This window comes from Nanorana parkeri, unplaced genomic scaffold, assembly GCF_000935625.1.
Source record: "Nanorana parkeri isolate BGI_ZX_2015 unplaced genomic scaffold, ASM93562v1 scaffold310, whole genome shotgun sequence".
NCBI lineage: Eukaryota > Metazoa > Chordata > Amphibia > Anura > Dicroglossidae > Nanorana > Nanorana parkeri.
The window spans coordinates 548,650-570,216 of record NW_017306578.1 but is presented as its reverse complement, the minus strand read 5'-3'; the positions used below and the strand labels follow the sequence as shown (position 1 = coordinate 570,216).

At 40.2% G+C, this 21,567-nt stretch overlaps 1 protein-coding gene across 1 annotated transcript in view; it reads right to left on the bottom strand.

Annotated features, from left to right (window-relative positions):
• Positions 1-873: 873 nt before the first annotated feature.
• The window catches only part of IDUA (iduronidase, alpha-L-), a 108,699-nt gene continuing 88,005 nt past the window's right edge, over positions 874-21,567 (bottom strand). The window contains exons 9-15 of the mRNA XM_018557922.1: positions 18,354-18,575; positions 16,046-16,261; positions 11,265-11,386; positions 10,057-10,182; positions 9,299-9,375; positions 4,883-4,983; positions 874-1,013 (exon numbers count right to left, since the gene is read on the bottom strand). Coding sequence (XP_018413424.1) covers positions 925-1,013; positions 4,883-4,983; positions 9,299-9,375; positions 10,057-10,182; positions 11,265-11,386; positions 16,046-16,261; positions 18,354-18,575 — 953 coding nt within the window. The 3' untranslated portion in view covers positions 874-924. The remainder of the gene's footprint in view (positions 1,014-4,882; positions 4,984-9,298; positions 9,376-10,056; positions 10,183-11,264; positions 11,387-16,045; positions 16,262-18,353; positions 18,576-21,567) is intronic.

Genomic DNA, 21,567 nt, shown 5'->3' with positions numbered 1-21,567 from the left:
AACCCCTCTATATGTTTGTTATGTGTTCCTATTTGCACATCATATCTAAAAATAAATGTTAAAACATATTTCTTACCTTTTAATTTTTACTTTGGTGAAGGGCTTTGTGTACATTCCAGGCTACTCTGGGCAGTTTGAAAGTGAGACTAGATGGTCAGACTGAGCTTCCTCTTATTAATAAACAATGTCTGCACACCTTTAAACCTTTATTAGGACAGTGTTTAAATCTAGTTTATAACTGAAAATTAATTCTGCCAGCACAGTACAGACAACGTTAATTAGTAGAGTAAACATAACTTTTCACAGCCCCTCCTTAATATTGCATATAGGATTTCTAAGCACGTAAAATGCTCTTACATATGTTAAAAAACTAAAACTTTTTTTTTTTTTTTAGTTATGCAATGTGAATAAGAGCAGATAACGAACATATATAGGTAATATCCCAATTTGGCTGCAAAAATGTAAATACACTTTATAGAAGGAAATACCAGGCAGTCAATCACAACCTGCACATCAAAGAGGCTGCTTATGAATGAGGTGTCACTGCCCTCTGCATACATGAGTGGCTACACAAAAAGTCAAAGTTTGCTTATCAGTAACATACTTAGTTAGCTCAGGCTGCACATTTGGGGAGAGAAAGAATGAGGATTGTCTTTAAAACAGCTAATGAAAAGGGTTATGATGACACCACTATGTTTACAGCCTTGTGGAATGGAAAAGTTTGCTTTAAAGGCACACAGATGGATGGATCTCTTTAAAAAAATGTCTGACAAAATGAGTGATTACTTACACAAAATAAGAAATACAATTTACAAAATCTTAACCAGTGCACAAAAATGATCAATATTTGCAACCAAATGAATATGTATGTATGAATACTTAAATGAACAGGCCCCATGATTATGGATGCTTCCAAAATAATTCTCAGTACATCACTGGAACACTGTAGGGTCCTGGTATGTTCCAGAAGTTGACAGCACGGACTCTGTAGTATCCAGATACTATGGCAGTGTCTAGAGAGAGAAGAAGGATATTTGCCATTCTTTGAAATAACCATTTTATTACTTGCGTGTTAACCATAAAATAAACAATGGTTCTCTACATTATGGATAGTTAAACAGCCATTGTAGATTATATAACCAATTTAAATAAAAATAACTTCTTTTGACTCGGTTGGGTGGGACTATTTGCGTTATACCTTAACTAAATGGGGGTTTGGGCCCTCATTCATGCGCCTAATTGACTCTTTATACTCTGAGCCCACGGCATATGTCCAATACCAGGGCTTCCACTCCCAAAGGTTTGATATATCTAGAGAAACCAGACAGGGCTGCCCACTCTCTCCCCTTCTATTTGCACTAGCCATAGAGCCCCTTGCTCAAGCAATACGACAGCATGTGGATATTAAGGGTATAGAAGTAGCAGGCTACCACCACAAACTTAGTCTGTTTGCGGATGACACACTTCTGATCCTTACTGATCCGTTGCTCTCCCTCTCGAACCTTCAACCCATACTACAACAATTTGGTACCCTTTCAGGCCTTTTCGCTAACTTGCAAAAATCCAAAGCACTTACTGTAACCCTACCCCCCTCCCTGTGTTCCTCGCTGCAACAATCATACCCATACATGTCGGTAGCCACTGTGCTGCCCCATTTGGGGATACACCTCACCCCCTCCTATGACCAATTGTACAATGCGAATTACCCAAAACTATTTTCCCATATGGAATCCCTACTATCTTCTTGGGAGAAACATTCCCTATCATGGCTTGGGAGGGTTATGGCCGTTCAAATGACCTTACTCCCCAAATTCTTATATCATGCACGGGTCCTTCCCGTCTTGGTCCCCACCTTTCGGCTCCGGCTATTCCAACGCTGCATCTTACATTTCATTTCGAAGGGCTCCATTCCGAGAGTGTCCCACTTAGTCCTCTACCGTAACAAACTAGAAGGGGGTTTGGGACTTCCCTTTTTCCAGAAATATTATCAGGTGGCTCAGTTGGCTCCTCTGGTTCTCTGGTTTGGGAAGTCAGAAATGCCTCTATGGGTCTCCTTTGAAGCCTACTCATGCTCTCCAACATCACTCCTCAACCTCCCTTGGTTACCGCCCAGGAAACGTGGGAACCTCCCTTGTCCTGTTCTTCAACATACCCTGAAAATCTGGGATGGCCTCCGCCACTCTATGGGATGGATGCCCCCCCACACTATGTCCCCCCACACATGTCTATCCATGCCAACCCGCTGTTCCAATCGGGATATTCCAACCACGCCGCCTTTAAATCGTGGCTCTCTGAGTTTGATCAAAGACTTCTGCTCTGAAACGGGTATTGTACCGTTCCTTACGCTGCAAACTAAACACCATCTAACCTCTAGGCATGTCTTCCAATTCCTACAGATAAAACATTTCTTGCTGACTCAAATAGGACCTTTACACCCCATCCCCCCGATCACCCCCTTTGAGAGACTATTACATTACGGGATACGCGGTTCGGGGACCATATCTACAGCCTTTTGTTGGATAAATTGCATGTCTCCCCTCCTCCCTACGCTTCCAGGTGGGAACAGGACCTGGGATGCTCCATTACCCCTGACACCTGGACCCAAATATGGGTGACGACCTCTCGAAGCTCAACGAATGTCCAAGCAATAGAAGCCAACTACAAATTGCTCCCTAGGTGGTATTGGTCCCACTCCGGATCTCCAAAGCTATCCCATCACACTCCCTACACTGTTTTAAGGGTTGCCGGGTGGAGGGCTCGGTCCTTCACATTTGGTGGTCCTGCCTAAAGTTAAAGAGATTTTGGCATAGAGTCTACCAATTGTTATATACTGTTACCGGCAAGACATTTCGCAAGGACCTGTTGGAAGCTCTGCTACATAAAAAAAGCATTGGTGTGAATGATACGTCAACACTGATTGATCACCTTCATTCTCACAGAGGCCAAGAGGGTTGAAAGCTTTGAAGTCCCCTGACCTTCCCTTTGCTGAAGTCAAACGCAGAGTAGCGCGCGTGATGTTCTTTGAGAAGCTCACTGCTATCCAAAAGGGACGCCTTGGTGCCGTTCAGGAAGCTGTGGGAACCATGGATTGAGTCGTACCTTCCTCCCTCTTTCAATGTGGATTCCTTGACAATATGAGGACCCGTAGCCGGAGTTGATGACCAGCTATCTCCACTCCTCTACTCATAAGCTCTGCTCTCTACCCACTCCCCCCCTTCTATTTCACCTTCCTCGCTTAACCCTCTCCTCTCCCCACTGACTTCTCCTTTCTCTCCCTCTCTATAATGTCTTCCCACCCTGAGAACCAGGTAACCCGGGCCCCCTCTCTGTAACCTTGACTCGAAGTCCAAGTTAAAATGTTGATGCAATGCACATTGGGATCTTGAAGCTTCTTAGGACTTCTCTTAGACTAACTACATGTTTATAATATTACTTTGTTTTGCATATTCCTTCCACTCTACTTGGTAATTGTTACCTGATGTATGCGTTAATACACTTGTCTATCTGATTGCAAGAAAAGAAATAAAAACCCTTTGAACGAAAAAATAACTTCTTTTGAACCGCATCACCTCATAGTGATGGCATATTGTATTTTATCCTTGCCTTCCTTCATCTGGTGAATACGGACACCTGGTTATTTATCCAACAGATATTCAGGTCCCTGATAAGACTGTAAACTAATTAATACAGTATTCTTTTAAGCACACTCTTTCAGGTCTTTTTCCCCATGCCTGGAGCACTGTAAGTAGTGCTGGGGATTGATAATGATGAGCAGCTTTTTTAAGTACAACCATTACAAACTGAAAAAGAGTACAGGTGCCTATACATATATTAGTTGATATTCTCTCCATGCCATTATTAAGCGGACTAGGAGAAGAACTAGAATTCATAAGGCAGTACACAACATGCCCATACAAGTGTTCTCAGGGAACAAAACAGATAGGTAGATTAGACATTGTCCAATCTTACTATTTTCCCCAACACCAAAACTGTCTGCACATGTCTCCTTTCCATCCTCCATTATCCCAAAATGGAGCTCTCATGGGAGTAACTCAGCTCATAAGGCATGCTAAAATGGTCAGATCATACATGCACATCCAGCCTTTCTCTAATATATTTTGCCAGCTTTAGTACTGACAGTCTTTAAACCCAATATCAAAGCATAAGAATGCATGGTTTTGGATTGGGAGTTCATGGGTCTCTCTTCATATGAGTGATCTTACCACGATTTCTATGGGCCTTTAAAATGGGCCTTTACCCCTCTGACTAAAAATCATCTCAGCATGTAGCTCGGCATTCTGGTATGAAATCATTTTACATTCATTAGCTAAACAGACATATTTTCAATTTACTTACAATTTCTTGTTTTCTACATCCTGGTTCTCTTTGGCAACAGTGATGTAATGTGCCCAAGCATTGCATCCTGGGAAGGTTACATCAGCAGAACATTGCTGAGAAATATCATCTGTAATCTCATGAGATCCCAGGGAAAGGCATTTTCCTCCCTTGAGATGATGTGCATGGTCACATGTCCTAGTCACATGTGGCAGAGTTGCAGAAAGTAAAGGGAGATGGATTAATCTGCCCTTAGTAAAAATGCCCACCATGAGATGTATAGGGAGGAAAAAAAAATAAGGTATGCAAAGTATAAAACACTGGCAATTATCTAGAAGTATCTGTTTGTAGATTGACATTACTAAACATTTCTAATAGTGTCTTTCTTGTTATTTTAAAGATATGGGTAAAGTTCCTCTTTAATAATAGAAAATGTAGTAAACAGCTTATCTACATCAATATAAAGGCAGTCCAAAGAAATCTATTTAGAAGCAGCAGTAAGCCTTAAAATCAGGAAATAGTATTTATAAATTAATATACAACTTACCTGGGCTATATGTAAACAAAGTGAAAATAATTTGTCTTGTATTTATCTGGCTAAAGGTTACCCCATCAAATGAAAATTCCACTTCATATGTTTTCAAACATCTACAAAACATGAAATATTGTATTACCACTACAATATCTTGCACTTTTCACACAAAACACACAAGAAATATTAAAATATTAGTAAATATATCATCAGAGGAGTACAAGTTAGAGAAAAGCATGTGTAAAAATACATTGCTTGTAGGGTAATTAAAATCAACCTTAAAAGAGAACTATGGGGTAACCGTTTTATCCCATAGTTCTCTTTAGGGGCACGGGAGGACATATACTAGCATCCTCCCGTGACCCAAAGCTCAGTATATAGCAGCTATTGCCTGCAATATACTGAGAGCGTCACAGCTGGGATGGATCCCGAAAATGCTGTCGAGATCCACCCAGCTGCGTGAGTGACATCTGACTCTGCCTATCTAGGAGGCAGAGCCAGCTGTGCCCGCCCCCCCTCCCCCATCCATTCCTCCAGTCAGCGCTGGAGGATCGGAGCGGGGAGTGGTAACTGAGTCACCGCTCTCTGCAGGGAGATGATTGGGAAGTGAGCGAGCGACGGTATGTGTTCGCTCACTTCCCGATCTATAGAGCCGATCTGTGACCGTTTCATTGTCACAGGTCGGCTCGAACTATGAGGTTGAGTGAAAATCACTCACCTCTTAGTTCTGCTTTAAAGTTAAGGATGCAGTATGTGTAAGGGAATAAATGGGGACAGCAATATATACAATTGAAATACACGTTTACTGTTTTACCTGCCATAAGAGTTTGCCAGGCCATTTCTATCATACACACCTTACACATCTAATCAGCAAGAAGTGATGATGCTGACTATCCAATGAAGAGGTTGGAGATAAAGAGGTGCATTAGAAGATGCTTTGGTGAACCAGAAAACTTACCTGCTAAATCAAAAAGTATGTGTGTCTTCTGTCTGGTGGTGCACTTTGGAAAATGTGTGTAAATAACTGGACTGGCCCTACAGAGTTACAATTTTTGCTCATGTCAAGCAGTAAATATATATATTTATTTCAATTGTTCATTTAGGTGTTTACTTAAAGCTTTGTTTGCATGCAAAACCTAAGGTATAAAGCTGGCATTTTAACCCATCACCTCCTGTGACTCACTATAGTCATTGAGGTAATCCATCACAATAATGGGCTTAGAGTGAAATGCCATAGCTGGAAGAGGGGTAAAAGCCCCAACTTTCTAGCTGGAGCAAGCATCTGCACTCCCGATGCTTTAGAACATAGCTAATTGCAAGTACTTGCAGATCCCTTCCATTTACTAAAAATCAGATTTCAGTACAGGTTTGCTTTTTCAATCACATACCGTATTTTTCGCTCCATAAGACACACTTTTTTCCCCCCAAAAGGAGGGGGAAAATGTGCCTGCATCTTATGGAGCGAATCCCGACGCCCGAGACATGCAGTTTCGGGCGCCGGGCGAGTAGTAGGAGCCACTGCTCGTTTAATACGAGTGATCTAATGAGATCACTCGTATTAAAGCTGAGCAGCGGCGGCGGCGATCGTATTCAGCAATAGGAGCCACTGCTCGTTTAATACGAGTGATCTAATGAGATCACTCGTATTAAAACCGAGCAGCGGCGACGATCGAGATCACCATAGAGCAGACGAAGAACGGACTTTCTTCGTCTGCTCTGTGTGATCACTGAGACCGTGGCGCTGTAATCACAGCGCCACCTGTATCAGCGGTCACTAACTGCAGCTTCTGTCACAGCTTCTGTCATAGAAGCTGTGTCAGAATCTACAGTCTGTCGAGTGCTCCATAAGGCGCGCCGGACCTCCCTGCGTCCTATGGTCCGGTGCGTCTTATGGACCGCAAAATACGGTAGATCACATAGATCAATCACACCATGTTTAAATGCTAAAGGTAAGATATTTTATGAGATCATCATAACATTCCAGAGAACCATAAATATATGCTGGTGTTTTCCACAGTATGCAAAAGTGCACTGTTAAAGAGTGTGAGACACGGTCCTATGTTGCCTCTTGCTCTCCCCAGAGCGGCAAGACACTTTCTCTTCCCTAGTCTGAGCAACAGTGTTGGCCAGGCAACAGGCCCTGTGCTGACCGTAACACACCCTCCACTTTCATTGGCTGGTGGCAGAAGGGGTCCTCGTTGCTAGGCAGCAGCTCTGGGCTACCTGTGCCACCTCCTCTGCCCTGATTGGCTTCCTATCTGAACATGAAAAGCCCAAGGCTCTGGGCTTGTGATTGTGTTTACTTCTTGGCTCCTTTATCTAGTGCATTGCCAAGTGCCCTTCCTTGGATTGTAATGGCTTTCCATTACCATGTATCTGGATAACCGATACAATACTAATTTCTGCCTGCCATGACCCTTACCTGGAAACCTATACACTACTGATTACTGCTTGCTGCCTGCCCTGACTTTTGCCTCGATACGCTACTGTTTACCTCTCACCCTGGCCCTTGCCTAGATACAGATATGCTAGTGATTGCCACTTGCTCTGATCCTTGCCTGGAAAACAGACTGTGCCACTGCCTCCCCTGACCCACTTGCTGTCCAGACAGACACTAGTCTTGGTTACTCCTGCGTGCTGCACCTACTTAAATACATTCCACATGCTGAAGCGATCTGATGAGGTACTTGGTACATGGTGCTTGAATTATCTATAGCACTGAGCCTTAAGTCCTGGGGCCTCCAAGAAGGGGCTGTGATGATAATGAGGTTTGAGCATATTAGTATTAACTATAAAATCCTCTCTTCCCTCATCTTGAGAAAATGCAGCCTTCAATTCAGTTCAATTAACCTCAGGCTGCCCCAATGTTGCCAAGCTATTCCACATTCCAAAAAACATATCTGTCAATCTGGCCGGTGATCTTTATGGTCCTTAAGTTAAACACTAAAACCTGATTGTTTATTTGGAGTTTCCCCCGGACCTGGTGTGAATCAGTTTAAGTGATTGCTTTATGATTGGGGTTGTAAACCCTAATACCATGGTAATTGCCTTGCCTAGCTCAGCTATTCCCTAAAGATCACCAATAAATTAGTATTTGACAGATTTAGGTAAACACAAAAGGGCTTGGTAAATTTAATGACCAGGTGCCACACGTATCACACGTAGCCATAAAACTGAGTTACATTATGAACCCAATTTCATAACTTGGAATTGGAGAGTGATATTGTAAAATGAAACGCACAAATAGCTGTGTCTCATCAACATGAAGCCGTACAAATCAATCATGGACAGGTTATGATGGTCAGAGTACTGACAAGCCACATTAACCCTCCTAGGCCAGCCATAGGTCATATACCTACCAAATGTAGACTTGATTAGAAGCTAATTTAATGAAACACAATAATCCATAGCCTATTTAGGAATAGCTTACCATCATAGAGAAATACAAATATCAAAATGAACATAACCGTTGGGGAGGAGCAGAGGAAGACATTGTAAAGGCTTAGCCCTCCTGCGCCCCCACCCCAGCCCTCCTTATGGACTGGCTCTGTGATACCCCCTGGAGAGCTGACTAAAAGATGCTGCAGAGGCAGCTAAAGAGGGCTCTTGTTTTAACATCAAGCAGCAGGGACTTTCGCAAATCAAGAAGCTGGTAACACTAAAGCTCTAAGAAGAGTTCCCCTTTAACATCAGGGAAGAATCTGGTCAAGATTTGCTTGGAGAAGAGCCAGTGAGACCCATCTTTGTACATTGTATTGAACTCTGTCAGAATCTCTAAACCCAGGACGATTAAGTATTCTCTTTCATTTCCGTTTATTTTAATGTTGTTATATATTTGTCTCTCTTTATTAATATATTTTTCGGTATATTTGTTCTGCACCGTTTCTTTTATTAAAGAAACAAGAGACAATCTTATAAAGTGTTAAGCTTATCTCTACACTCTGGTATAATATGCTTTGTTTAAATTTTTTGAAGCATCACAACACTTGCTGAGATCAGTGCATGTTTCCTTTAAAACACGTGGTGGCAGCCATAATTTATGTGCGTAAAGGGTTAACTGCAGAGTTAACCAACCCTAGAGACAATCACTCTCAGTCTGCTGGCCTGAGATTTTTCTCCTGCAAGCTGGGAAATCTCTGTGCAGGTGAGGCTGAGAGTGGTATCGCCACGTCCTTGTGATGGCTCATTCGGTTTAGAACTGCGTATAGTCAAGTGTGATTGACGTACAGTGGGTTCAGACCGGGCACATCCATCACAGGGACCGCCAGCCAACCCTTCCCTAGGCACTAAGGACATCATCTACAAGGTGAACTATGTTTACTTTGCGAGAATAAAAAGAAAGGCTTTATTGGAATGATCACAATTTGGGCGACTGTGTGTGTCTATGCGGATGAAGATAAGCTCTGTAGAAAGTTTTAATTATATATTTACCTGGATAATACCTGTTCATCACTCCAAACAACTGATACCTGCCCTCTAAAAAGAGGAATAATACGAACATGGGTAACCTTGGGAGAAAACAAGAGTAGCGTTTAAAATCCAACTAGTATTTATTGTTATGCTCAATCGGCAAATGTTTCCTTTGCAGGATAATATGTGAGCCGCACCATTATCCAGATGCTTCTGACTATATACTCTTATGATGGTTTGTGCTGTACGTTAACATACCAGAAAAAAAAAGGATGTACAAAGGCTGCTTGAAACCATTATCATCATCTTGTAAAGGGATGTTTTACTATGCAAACCTTAATTTCCAATATGAATGCCATGCACAATTTACATTTAAGAAAGGAAAATTAGAAAATTCAGCACAAAAACGAAATCCGTGTAAGGAAAGGAAGGGGGTGGGCATGTTACTATGCTGGCCACATCGTCCTACTAGCCAGTAAGGTCATTGTTGTACAGCACGAAGGGAAATGATAAGCATCCATGCAATGGTTGCAATCTCCTTTATAGGACAACCTGGGATTTGTAGATAATGGAAACATTTGCGAAAAAGCTAAAGAATGTATGCAAGAACATGTCCAGAACAGCAGCCAGCTAGACGTCATTATACCACTAGAGAGGTAGACTTTAATAAATGCTTGTACATATGAATATGTGTGTGTTAATATTACCAAAATGGACACTGTCAGACAAATCTCTGTCATTTGATTCAGGTTTAGCTGATATACAACTTTCATACTTACTGTTCCAGGTGGAGAATTAGGTTTTTCACATATGTGAATAAGAAGCACAGAAGGAACTGGAAGTTTTACTTTCAAAATCATATCTCCCTCTTTTGGGAATGTGGTCGGCCCATCCATAATTGGATCCTTTAAAGTAAAATAAGTATTCAAGTGCAGATGTAAGCACATATGCTTTGTATAAATTACTTTAAAAATTCATTTCTGACTTGAGCAATATAGGGACAGCCAAGCTGGCCTCCATCTGAAAATGCTATTTTCTCAGCTGTGTCTTAGTTCAGTACCACTTACTGATCCAGAACAAGCATGCAACAATGCCTGATCTCTATACTTGCTGTAAATCAGTGGTTCATAGCACAAGGGCCAGGGAACTGCCATTTTTAGAATGAGAGGCCAGAGTGGCAGCCTTAATATTTCTCTTAGGACAGGTTTCCTTTCAATTAACTTTGACTCCTAAACAGTATGGCTGGACACAAAGAAATGCGGCCCACGAAAACTATTATATTTTAACTATAAGTTGATTGTGGTGTCTGGGTGACATATGAGACCTGGATACAGTGGCCTGATACTACAAACGGGCAAAGATCAGGCCATTTCGGCATAACGCCCACAGAAGGTAACTATCACTTTCACTAACAAGTGGCTTCTAGCTTTTTGAAAAGATTAGTGCAACCTGCCCAATGCTTCCATGCTGTAAGTGAGAATAAAGCTAAAAACTGCAGATGCTCATTTCACCATCAAACATTAAACTGAATGTTCAAGTAGAAGTAAAATAACAGACCTGTGTAAGCTTCAAGTTGATCTTGTTGTAGCTTACTCAAAGCTAAGGATTCTCTCTATTCCCTTTTGTTATAGCACTCCGGTCTAGTGATTGTCTGCTCAGGCAACCAGTTTTGCATCATGGAAGGAAAGACAATCATGTGCTCCCTAATATCTGGAAGTACCAGGCATTTCACATAGCTGCAACAGGTGAACAAGGTGGCAGGAATGTGAGTATAAAAGGGGGGTGGGGGGGCGCTACATGAACCTGTTGCTTAGCGCGGCTTTGCGCTTTACTTTATTAAACACAATGGACCTAATTACAGTATGTACCTATCACCATATCTATAAGTGTGTGTGTGTGTGTGTGCGCGACAGATCTGAGAGCATTTTCTAGGTTGCAGCCACAGTAAATATAAGGCCACAAACATTGAATAACAGGAATATCTTACCTCTGCATCATGCATTTGTTTAAATTCTTTAATAGTTGGAAAGTCTGGACTCCCAACCTTTTGATATTCCGAAAATGGGTTTGTTAATGTGTTATCAATATAATATGTTACATACACAAGATCTGAAAAAGAGCAAATTTGGTTTATATGGTAAAATACATTAAATCACTTAGTGCAATATACACGGTTGTTATATATATTGATTAATAGACATGAACTGTGTTTATGGTAGTCAATTAATCTGCACTAATGGAAGTCAATCAAGAAACAACAGAGGTTAAAAGCTGCTACATAAAGGCTATTGCCTCAATCAATCCTTAAACTGTACAGCGCTAAAAACCTTCCAATGATGTCCATATGCAATATAAAAAAATATATATAAAAAGATATATATCTAGAAAAATTCCCCAAAAGTGAATAAAATATTGTGTAAAACTATAACATCACTTATTATAACAAATCAAAACATAAATTATTGTGAACCAGTGAAATGTGTAAAGATAATAAATCCAAACGTTAATTTCCAAACAATCAGTCCACAGCAAAAGTCCAATCCTTATTGGTGAAAATGTGAACGACTTTTTCAAGGGAAAAATAGGGAAAAAGAAAAAAACTTTCTCCAAGTCCAATAAAGTGCAGATGACTGGACACTCACCAGAATTTCTGACTGTTAATAACAGCCAAGGAAGCGTTTTTAGGAAAATCAAGGAAAGCAAATTGCGAAGGGGGAGCGTCCTCCCCCTTCGTAATTTGCTCCTTCCACCATTACCGATATTCCATCATATTAAAAAGGCAAAAAGGAAACCCTCATGGTGCAGTATTAAGAATTTTATTCAAATACAATAATAAGTTACTCAAAGTTTAGATTTAATTTGTTGCATCTGCACTTTATTGGACTTGGAGAAAGTTTTTTCTTTTTCCCTTTTTTTCACCTGAAAAAATTTGCTCACATTTTCCCCAATAAGGATTGGACTTGTGGGGAATATATATATATATCTTTTTATATTGCATATGCACATCATTGGAAGGTTTTTAGCGCTGTACAGTTTATTAAGGATGAACCGTGTTTAGTCTGTGTGCATATTTTTCCTTTGTGTCATGTATTTTTTTTCTTTATTCTAAAGAGAGATAACACAATGGGTCACACCCTTAGGACAAAGACCAAAATAATGCACTAGGTCATCCCAGAGAAACACCACATTTATAAGGATTCACAAACTCTGATATTTTTGCATTTTACATGTCTGTACTACATTCACACTTTTTGGACATTCTAAAGCAGGTTCAATGGCCCTAATGTTATGAGCCTGTTTCTGTTGGTAAACAGAAGAAATAAATAAACATGACGAAAAAGTATTTATATGAACCTGCCCACAAATATATACTCAATTGTAGTCAGGAAATGCAAGTAAAACACAGTTTTATTAAGGGCAAAAACAAAAACTATCTTTCCATCAACAGGGTAGACTTCCCCTGTTAAACAAGATAGCTTCCAGCAGCAACATAAAGGACAGTCTTTTGTTCACACAGGCAAATATTTCATGCACTTTTCATAATAACTTTCTTCAGCATATACAGTCCTCAGTATTGCTCAGTAGCTTTCCTCAGCTCCAAGCATCTCGGCACACCTCTGTGTGATACTCACACTCCTCACCCCTCGTGGGTCACTGACTCTCTCAGCAGTGTGTCCAACAGGTCCCTTGGGTCACCGACCTTCCCAACCTCTCCCAGCCACCCCCGGCTGTTCCACATGCGTCCAGCTTGCACCCGAGTCTCCCTGTGGCCGTGTGCCTCCTGCACACACAACTCCCAACTCTGGTCCAGGCTCCTAAATAAGGCTGCTCTCAACCACCTGATTCTCCTAGACTGGTCATTGGCAACACCTGGCCCCAGGACTAGAGATTCCATCCCACTATAGTGTGGAGATCCTGGAAGAAAATGAAAAGCCAGTTTCTTCCCTGCAAAAGTATTAACATCCTGGAACCTGTCAGCCCCTCTAAGTGAGTGTTCTGGGTGACAGTGTTGCCAAATTACATTGTGGCATTGCCACACCCTTCTACAATACACTTCTGAACCAGTTCTTAATTGCCCAGGAGACCTTTGTACATTCGTATACCTTTTTAAAACCAATATATACTCAATTTTTAGTAAACATGTAATACTTAAAAATTCTCAGAGCACTATGGGTTAGCTTAAGAGATAGTTCAGCAGCAGCTGCCTGCTTTGTCTGGCTAAACCCTTGGACTTATCCGTTTGATAATGGATGAGCCACTGCAATGTATCATTACCGTGTGTGTAAATTTCAATTTGAGCCACCACAACAAGGTTTTTACAATAAAGGAGACAGAGGAAACACTTGAAAAGTAACTCCACCAGCTGGCTAAATAGATGACAATATAAAATGCAAATATGGTATTTCATATCTACCTGACATGCATACATACATACATACATACATACATACATACAGTACATACACACACAAACACACGCGCACACAACACCAGAATAATTTACCTTTAAAACGGAAAAAACGCACATAAATGTGGCACATTCCAAATATACCTCTGACCCCAACTGTCACTAGACAGTTCTACCAATGCCTACCTCCCATTGGACACCAATAATTTAAGCATCTTACTGGTTCTTGAATTACTACTAAAAAAAAAAGAAGGAGGAGAGGTAAATATAATCCTCGGTGAGAAATAAAGCCTAGGGATGACTGTGTTCACATGATGTAGAATCAGGGGGCCATAGTGTACACCTCTTCATTACCAGAATTAATTTGTAATCACTTTGATAACCTTGATCTTGCATCTCTGACTGTGCTGTTATAGACTAACTCCTATTGATGCAGCTTTTACAGACAATGTTCTAAGCAGAAGCAGAATCCCTGTTCTATGGCATTATCCCCACTTAATTGCATCTCTAGGGCTAGCAGCTAGATTTTGCCTGTGACTGCCATGAACCAGTTTCCACTTCCAAAAAGGGAACCCTGTCCACATACTTCCTTTCGGTAGTTCTTTACTGAGAACATTGTGATATACGTGGAAGTTCTTCCTCTGAAGTATTTGCTTTCCTCCTGGCCTGCTTGCAAATAACTGCTTCTGCCAGTGGCGACTCTAGGAACAATATATAGGGGGGGCACATAAGATACCACAGTCAGATCAGGGGGGGCACTAATAATTTTCATTGCATGTCGCAACCGCTGACGTCTGGCTTCTGCCAATCTCCACTGTGCTGAATGATTAGTAAAAATATTTGTCAAGACATATTAAACTATACAAATGTAGCACTCCTCTTTTTGGGGTGGTGCATAATGACCCCGAAGCCATGTGGAAGGCTAACACTTCAGTTTTAGGGTCCGGTCCTTGGTGTATGGGGGTTTAAGAATAAATTGGGTGCCAATCACTTCAGTCTTTTTACCTTTCAAGGCTGAACTGTAAGAGCAGTCATAGTCTTTCTTAACCACTTGAATACTATTCTGCATATGCCCCTTCATTACCAGGCCATTTTCAGTGCTGTTTTACTAACAATTATTCTCTCACGTAACAATGTACCCACATTAATCTTATATCATTTTTTTTTTAACTAGAACTAGATACAGCACATCAGGTCATACATAGAGGGATAAGGAGGTGAACGGATTAATATACAGAACTCACAAAGCAGCCACCACTCATATTCTTTGTCTTGAGGTCACACAAACCCATCCTTCTTGTCAGTGCAGCCAAAAAAAAGGCACGCTGCAGCTTGATACTGGTTCTCACAGAAACAATTGCCGCACAAAGGACTGATATTACAAGCAGGACAATGTGTGTTTATAGCATGTTTTGACTTCGGGAATAAACATTGTCCAGCTTGGGATATCAGTCGTTTGGGCAGCAATTGTTTCTGTGAGAGCCAGGGTTAATATGCAGGTCACATACAGTGGCAGCATGGAGATGAAAGTGTTAATGTGAAGATATGTATGAAAAGGTATTTGGAGGGTTAATATACAGCTCGCAATACAAAGGCAGCCTGGAGATCAGTAGTTTAGGAGATGGGGGGCTCTGAAAGGGTTTCACAGAGACTAGCAGGTGCAGCAGCCCAGTGGCCATTTGTAGAAGGATGTCTATAGACGTCCTTCCAGAGATGGACATCCACATTCCCATTTTTTTACAATGCGGCAGTAGGGAGGTGGTTAACTTGCAGTAGATCTCTTTCTACTAAATCTGTTTTTTGGCCCTTTTAGAGTAGTCAAAGATACCTTGATCTCTGGGCAATGATTCCTTCTTACAATGCCCAGATGGCAGTTTCCACGGAGCTCCTCTGAGACACTCTTCAACAAAAAGAATCCTTCAAGCCCAACCACCAACAGATATCCATTACAGCAGGTAGCTTAGGTCTGGCACATGCCCCAAGCTGAGGGCAAGGCCCCACCAGATATACACCTAACTTTCCAGGTAAATGCCCAGGAGGGAGACAGAACACTTTGACAAAGTGCTCAGAATATCTATCATCTTCCCACATCATAGCTCTGAACAAGCTCCCTTTACAATAACAGACAGAAACAACAAACCCACTAAGATTAGGGAAGACCTGCAGAGTCATGAAAAAGCTAAACAGCTTAGCTGGTTACAACTTAGCAGCAAACAGATTACATTTAATTAAGAACACAACAGCATAGGGCAAGGCCCCTACACAAAATTCAGACAAAATGGAGCATAAACGTGAAAATCGAGTATCATGCAACAAATAATACCAAAGTTTTGATTAAAAACAAGCGAAAAAAAAGTTACCTTTTGAATTAGGGAAATTTGTAAAATTTAATGTTAAAAACTGTATATCTGTAGATGTTTTGTTATCATCAGATGCGTAAAGGAGTATGGTTGACTGCCAACTGTCAGACTGAATGCCTCTTTCAGGATTGTGTGTGCTTGCTATGACTCCAATGATACTGTTGTTGATGGACATATCACTATCAAGATATATTTGTGCAGAAATATGTACTTCACCTGTAAAAAAAACATGAATAGGTAAAAAAAAGCAAAAAAGTTTAAAAAAAAAAAAAATTTGAGGTATTTATTAAGCAGATTAATTACTGCAGCAACTGCTGGATCAACAGTCTGAGTGTGCTAGGCAAATAAATATTAGCTTATTGACAGTACAATAATGGATCCTCGCTCTAGTATAATATCAAGGACCACAAAACAACCTATTGCTTATTCCATAATCAGCAGGGTAAATTTTCCGGTCACACATTCTTTGATGCCTAATTTTATGGCTGATTACTCCTTCAAGAAAGGCATACTTTGTATTAATTAGACATTTACTCAAGTTATACTTTCAATATTACTATTTTCTGAAAGTATCCAAAGTTCAGCAGTCAGATCATAGCACATGAAAAAGGAAATTAAACACCTAATTACAATGATTATGTATAAAATAAGCAATTTTCCAAGGCTGTAAATGCTTAAAATGCTGTACAAAAATGTGTTTTTGTATTGCATTTAAGAATAATAACAATCTTTAAAAAAAAAAAAATATTTTGGCATTAAAATGCTTACATAGGGATGCAGTGAAAAAATAATGACATATTATGCTGAAATAAAAATGTGTTGACTGTTTTACCTGCCAAAGGATTTCTAATTCTTTAAGCAAGTTTTGTGATTACAATTTTCTATGCCCCTGATTTACCAGTTTATCAATGTCGTATGATTTGGAATTTTAGCTGATGTGCTAAGCAGTAAAGATTTTTAGTGAGTTATTATATATATATATATATATATACACATACACACAAGTAAATACACATAGCACAGCATGAATTTAACTTAAGAAATTAACATTTAACATACGTACTGCATAACTGTTTTGTTTTTGTGCTCAGCAACCTTGCAGTCTACCTAAAGCAGCTAAACAAAGGCCAACCGTATAGCAGGTGTCACTCCAGGTGCCTACTTACATCCTCATATTATCTTTAGTATATCCAAGCATATCCAAACCCAAATATCAATCAGAGTTTCTATGGTGGGGCTCTGGCACCTGCCCCATGCACCTTCCTATTGGCCAATGGCCAGTGAGGCAGACCATATCATTTCCAATAGGAAGGTGCAAAAGTCATGATGAGGAGGTTAGAAAATGAACAAGGAGGCTGTATTACAAGGGTCTCCAACACTCTTGGTAAAAATAACCCCATAAGGGACAGGTTTGGGGTTTGAATAAACTTAAATCTTAAAGTGAACAAGTGATTTTTCAATGCAGGATAAAGCAACAGATTCACTTTAACTCCAACTCCCAAGCAGCATATAGTCACCTTTCTATCACTTCCTTGCCACTCTGTTCAGCTGCCAGGAGCAGGAGACATCACCATGTGCAGTCTATGAGTGGCTCAGTCATAGACTACACAGGTCACATGTGACAGTGCTGATGCGTGGCCTAGCGCTGTCACATGTAGTGATTTACATGCTCCTCCACACCTGAAAGCAACGGGTATTGTCTTATCCCCCAACAGCTGAATGAGCGACACAGAAAGGTTACTGCGCTGTCTGGAGAGGAAGAAGGTTAAAGCAAATCTTTCCTCTGCAGGAAGAAATTAATCAAAAGTAGAATTTATTAAAACTTAAGGGGCATATTTAAAAGTAGTGAATATGACATTCACTGATGGTGAATCAGTCAATGTATATTAAAACACATTGACCAGGAGGATTCACCTGCAGTGAATGTTTGGTGTACGTTACTGCTTTATAAATGTACCCCTTTGATAAATGTAATGCTGTGCAGACTAGCTGTAAAGATTATATTATTTATCTCTTATTTGGGGATATAGAAATGAAACACCATCATTTTGGTCAACATATGAAATATCCCTGGAAAAAAAAAACCAATTGCACAGTGGGCTATGGAATTTTAGAAATGTCATTGGTTTTACATGTATGTAAAAAATTTCAATTGTTTTTTTTTAGATACACAGATCAACAATACAATTGTGGTCTAATACAACAAAAATGTATACTTTTATTTTTGAAGTTTAAATGTGACATTTAACACAGCTTTGTAAATTGGCATCTTTTGTTGTAGAAGAAGTTATAAAACACAAACATGTACCTAATAATGCCAGCAAGCCCATTACAGTTAGCACCGGTTTCCTCACCATCTGGACATGTGGGGGCTTAGTGTTGTTCATCTGGAATCTTGCTGTCAGTGTCCTCTGAGTAAAGTAGTGAGGGTAATAGTTCATGAAGGCATTATCATTACTTAGTAAGCTGTAGTTCATTGCTTGGCTTTCATTTGACAGCATGTAGTCTATATGTTCATCTATTACCTTAAAGACAGAAATTGCAGTAGGGAAAGGATATAAGTAATAAAACCAAACACAGACAACAAATAAAACGAAACATGACATTCGGACTTCCAGAATTAAAAATGATGCCAATTTAAATGCATATCATACTACAACCTCAATGCATTATGTCCACTTTACCATTATACAATATTAAAAAAAGTACTTGCAAGTTGTGAACTAATGTCAAGGAACCACAAAGTTGTAAAATTAGGCCTTTATTAAGCTTACTCATCAGCTAATCAGATGATGGAAAGGATCTTAGCAATGCTATGCTAGTGGTTGTCTTCCTAAGAAGATAAAGCTGACCCTGTAGTCCATACCTAATTATATAAATACACATACACCAACAATAACAAACAAAAAACACATGTGTTTTGGTACTTTGTACATGCACACATTAGTGACCTACACATGCACTCAACATTAGTGTCGGCTTAATTTGCTATAAACCTTTGTTAGTGTATAAAGACATATACCATTATTAGCTAAACTTTTCCTCTACACAAAAGAATACAGTACAGACATTATAGTTATTTTAAATCCTAAATTTTCCTTTTTTGTTTTTATACATATGAGCACAACACATGAAAAACAGACTACAATACAATTTGTTACTGGATTGTCCTGATGAAAAAAAAAAGCAGCTTTGGTGAAGACGGTGTTACCAGCGTGGCTTTACTGAATATGGCTCAGATTTTGATACTGCCACCAGACACATCTCAGTTTTCTTCACGAGACCAGACACAGGTATATTACAAGGTATATTAACCCTGCTGGTCACTTGAAGGGATGAGCACTTCAAACTCTTCCATATTCTTATTTCTTTACGAACCACATGCTTTTTTTTTTCTTTTTAAATGTAATTTTTGCTGCAGCAGGTACTATATATTGTACAGATGCAACACTTTACAGGCAGTTTAAGGGGACCCCCCCAGGCATGATATTTAAAGGAATTAAAATCACTGCTCCTTTGAAAACGGTATTTAAAAAAAAATATAGATGTTCCCCAGAGCAGTACCCGAATCCCCATACACATTTTATGGCCAATAAATTGCATAAAAGCCTTCAAAATTGGGACAATTGATTTTCAAAGTTCTAGCCCCATAGTGTTGCATTGAGTTCGAATTCAAACTTTTTCTATGTTCTATGTTCGAATTTGAACCGAACACGGGGGTGTTCGGCCTATCACTAATTGTGACCAGTGTATATAATGCGTAGCACCACCAATTAATGTGCAGCACCACTTTTGTTAACAACATTCATAACATAGCATATACCTGCTACAAAAATCTTTTAGTAGTTCACTCCCAATAAAATGTGCTTTTCAAAATCAGGTATGATTTTCTAAATATAGTGGAAACCAAGGATAGCGGCACTTCAAAAGTTGTGGCTTCTATTTATTATAGTCAATAAAGTATCCCAGGAATGCTTTACTGACTGTAATAAACAGAAGCCACAACTTATTTTTGGAGTGCCGCCATCCTTTATTTCCACTATTACAATCAGAAATAAGCTGGGCTGGCACCCATTGGGCGAATGTTTGCAGACTGACCAGGAGTAGCACGGCATCTTGAACTATGATTTTCTAAAAATTAGCAGTGAGGTATGATTTTTTTTAAACTGTTCTAGAACTGTGAACTATTACCACAGATTTTCTCTCAGTTGTCTCCAACAATGTTTTATTTATAACAACAGTGGGGCTGATCCTGTGACAGTAAGGTTAGTGGCCTTATAGTCACAGGATTAGCCCCAGTCCGATCGGGTCCGTTTGTCAGTTTTTCAGTGAACCCAATCAGGTGTCCAATGTAAATCTATAGGCAGCCATGTGTAAACCGCTACCATTTGGCACGCAGGCAGTTGTCAAGTTAGGTACGCCGTACCTGACTTGTGGTAACAGCTACACGGTCTGCATCTCTGTCAGATGCAGACCGCATAGCTGCTCCTGTCAGCTCCAGCACTCAGTAATTTCTTTAGGCCGGAGCTCTGAAAGTTCTGAGTTCTGGCCGAAAGGAAGGATTGATAAGGTCTGAACCAGGTGACAGCAGCTGCGTGTAAATGCTGGAACACCGCATGTAATGGTATGTGATATAATTACATGTGGATAGGAATCAATCACTCTCCCTGGATGCACAATCAATGCATCCAGGGAGAGTGACTGTTTTCTAACTGCAAGTAATCATATCACATATCATTACATGCGGTGTGCAGACGTATACATGCAACGGCTGTCACCTGATCATTAACTTGAATGGGTGGCAGCTACTGCTTGTAGATGCCAGGAATTCCTGCTGCAGGAAAACGCACATTTTTAAGTAAACACAATATTGAAGTATGAAATTTGGCAAGCGGCCCCCATGGAAGAAGAAAATTTGTCCAGTGGCCCCCGAGTGAATAGAGTTTCAGATCCCTGACTTAGAGAATAGGGAAATCCTTGCTTGTGCTTACCAAATTAAGATTGTTTTATTGTCAGCACATTTGTACTTAAACTTTAAGTGTGTAACAGTTATAGTAAATGTGATTACAGAGATAACACAAAAACAAGTGAAAACACACTAAGCTAGACAGGTACACAAATCAGAAACACAGGGTGATGAGGACAACTAAATACCAAGGCTGACTACCATCTACGGTATGGGAAGAGACCATAGGTGACTAGAAGCATACATGAGACACAAGGGAACAGAGCACACACAGATTGTAAAATACCAATGCACCTTCACAAGGGCAGGCCAGGGTTCTAAATCCTCCAGCAGCAAGGTTTAGCTGACAAATATTGTCCAAGCCCAGTAGCAGCAGACAGTCATTTGCTAATGGCTGCTGTAAACACCCTTTCATCTTCTGCCTCCTCCCTCCCTCCCTCCCTGGCCTTTACAGCACTCTAACTTCCCATAAATGTTACAATATAAAAATGCTGTGCAGTGCCTATGTACTGCTGCATGACATGTGCCACCTTTGTTTCTGATCTTTTCCCCCCTA